General features: G+C 47.1%; 1 protein-coding gene across 2 annotated transcripts in view; it reads right to left on the bottom strand.

Annotated features, from left to right (window-relative positions):
* notch1a (notch receptor 1a) overlaps positions 1-2,500 on the bottom strand; it is a 27,700-nt gene that overhangs the window by 16,061 nt on the left and 9,139 nt on the right. For both annotated transcript variants that reach the window (XM_076979682.1, XM_076979683.1), the window contains exon 6: positions 54-287. In XM_076979682.1, the coding sequence (XP_076835797.1) occupies positions 54-287 (234 nt within the window). The remainder of the gene's footprint in view (positions 1-53; positions 288-2,500) is intronic.

Raw genomic sequence — 2,500 nt, 5'->3', positions numbered from 1 at the left:
CACAATTAGGTGATCACACTCACACACACACACACACACACACAGGCGTGTACCTGTGCGGCCGTGCGGGCACTCGCAGAAGAAGGAGGCCACGCGGTCGTGGCAGGTGGCCCCGAGGTAACAGGCAGCGCTGGCACAGTCGTCGATGTTCTCACTGCAGTCGTCGCCCGTCCAGCCGTTGACACACACGCAGTGGAAGCCGCCCACCGTGTTGTGACACGTCCCGCCGTTCTGGCAGGCGCTGGGCGACAGCTCACACTCGTCCACGTCTTCCGTGCAGTACTGGCCTGGGGGGCCGGGCACAGGTTAGAGGTCGGAGGTCAGGCAGTGGGTGGGGTGGAGGGGAGATAGATGCATTTTTGTAACAATCTGGTGCCTGGGGTGTGTTGGGGAGAGTGGTGTATATTGTGGTGTGGAGTTGTGTAGTGTTGGGGAGGATGGTGGTGTGGAGTTGGGAAGTATTGTGTAGTGTTGTATTGTGTGGTATGAAGTTGTGTAGTGTTGTAGGAGGGTGATGTAGAGTTGTGTAGTGTTGTATGAGGGTGGTGTAGTTGTATTGTGTAGTGTTGTAGGAGGGTGATGTAGTTGTGTTGTGTAGTGTTGTAGGAGGGTGGTGTAGAGTTGTGTTGTGTAGTGTTATAGGAGGGTGATGTAGTTGTGTTGTGTAGTGTTGGAGGAGGGTGGTGTAGTGTTGTGTTGTGTAGTGTTGTATGAGGGTGGTGTAGTTGTATTGTGTAGTGTTGTAGGAGGGTGATGTATAGTTGTGTAGTGTTGTAGGAGGGTGGTGTAGTTGTGTTGTGTAGTGTTATAGGAGGGTGATGTAGTTGTGTTGTGTAGTGTTGTAGGAGGGTGATGTAGAGTCTAGTTGTGTAGTGTTGTAGGAGGGTGGTGTAGAGTTGTGTTGTGTAGTGTTATAGGAGGGTGGTGTAGTTATATTGTGTAGTGTTGTAGGAGGGTGGTGTAGTTGTGTTGTGTAGTGTTGTAGGAGGGTAATGTAGTTGTGTTGTGTAGTGTTATAGGAGGGTGATGTAGTTGTGTTGTGTAGTGTTGTAGAAAGGTGATGTAGAGTATAGTTGTGTAGTGTTGTAGGAGGATGGTGTAGAGTTGTGTTGTGTAGTGTTATAGGAGGGTGGTGTAGTTGTATTGTGTAGTGTTGTAGGAGGGTGGTGTAGTTGTGTTGTGTAGTGTTATAGGAGGGTGATGTAGTTGTGTTGTGTAGTGTTGTAGGAAGGTGATGTAGTTGTGTTGTGTAGTGTTGGAGGAGGGTGGTGTAGTGTTGTGTTGTGTAGTGTTATAGGAGGGTGATGTAGTTGTGTTGTGTAGTGTTGTAGGAGGGTGATGTAGTTGTGTTGTGTAGTGTTGGAGGAGGGTGGTGTAGTGTTGTGTTGTGTAGTGTTGTAGGAGGGTGATGTCGTTGTATTGTGTAGTGTTATAGGAGGGTGGTGTAGTTGTGTTGTGTAGTGTTGTAGGAGGGTGGTGTAGTTGTGTTGTGTAGTGTTGGAGGAGGGTGGTGTAGTTGTGTTGTGTATTGTTATAGGAGGGTGATGTAGTTGTGTTGTGTTGTAGGAGGGTGATGTAGAGTCTAGTTGTGTAGTGTTGTAGGAGGGTGATGTAGAGTTGTGTTGTGTAGTGTTATAGGAGGGTGGTGTAGTTATATTGTGTAGTGTTGTAGGAGGGTGGTGTAGTTGTGTTGTGTAGTGTTGTAGGAGGGTGATGTAGTTGTGTTGTGTAGTGTTATAGGAGGGTGATGTAGTTGTGTTGTGTAGTGTTGTAGAAAGGTGATGTAGAGTATAGTTGTGTAGTGTTGTAGGAGGATGGTGTAGAGTTGTGTTGTGTAGTGTTATAGGAGGGTGGTGTAGTTGTATTGTGTAGTGTTGTAGGAGGGTGGTGTAGTTGTGTTGTGTAGTGTTATAGGAGGGTGATGTAGTTGTGTTGTGTAGTGTTGTAGGAAGGTGATGTAGTTGTGTTGTGTAGTGTTGGAGGAGGGTGGTGTAGTGTTGTGTTGTGTAGTGTTATAGGAGGGTGATGTAGTTGTGTTGTGTAGTGTTGTAGGAGGGTGATGTAGTGTTGTGTTGTGTAGTGTTGTAGGAGGGTGATGTAGTTGTATTATGTAGTGTTATAGGAGGGTGGTGTAGTTGTGTTGTGTAGTGTTGTAGGAGGGTGGTGTAGTTGTGTTGTGTAGTGTTGGAGGAGGGTGGTGTAGTGTTGTGTTGTGTAGTGTTGTAGGAGGGTGATGTAGTTGTGTTGTGTAGTGTTGTAGGAGGGTGGTGTAGTTGTGTTGTGTAGTGTTGGAGGAGGGTGGTGTAGTGTTGTGTTGTGTAGTGTTGTAGGAGGGTGATGTAGTTGTGTTGTGTAGTGTTGTAGGAGGGTGGTGTAGTTGTGTTGTGTAGTGTTGGAGGAGGGTGGTGTAGTGTTGTGTTGTGTAGTGTTGTAGGAGGGTGATGTAGTTGTGTTGTGTAGTGTTGTAGGAGGGTGGTGTAGTTGTGTTGTGTAGTGTTGT

This window comes from Brachyhypopomus gauderio, chromosome 18, assembly GCF_052324685.1.
Source record: "Brachyhypopomus gauderio isolate BG-103 chromosome 18, BGAUD_0.2, whole genome shotgun sequence".
Taxonomy (NCBI): Eukaryota; Metazoa; Chordata; class Actinopteri; order Gymnotiformes; family Hypopomidae; genus Brachyhypopomus; species Brachyhypopomus gauderio.
This window is presented reverse-complemented; position numbering and strand designations above follow the sequence as displayed.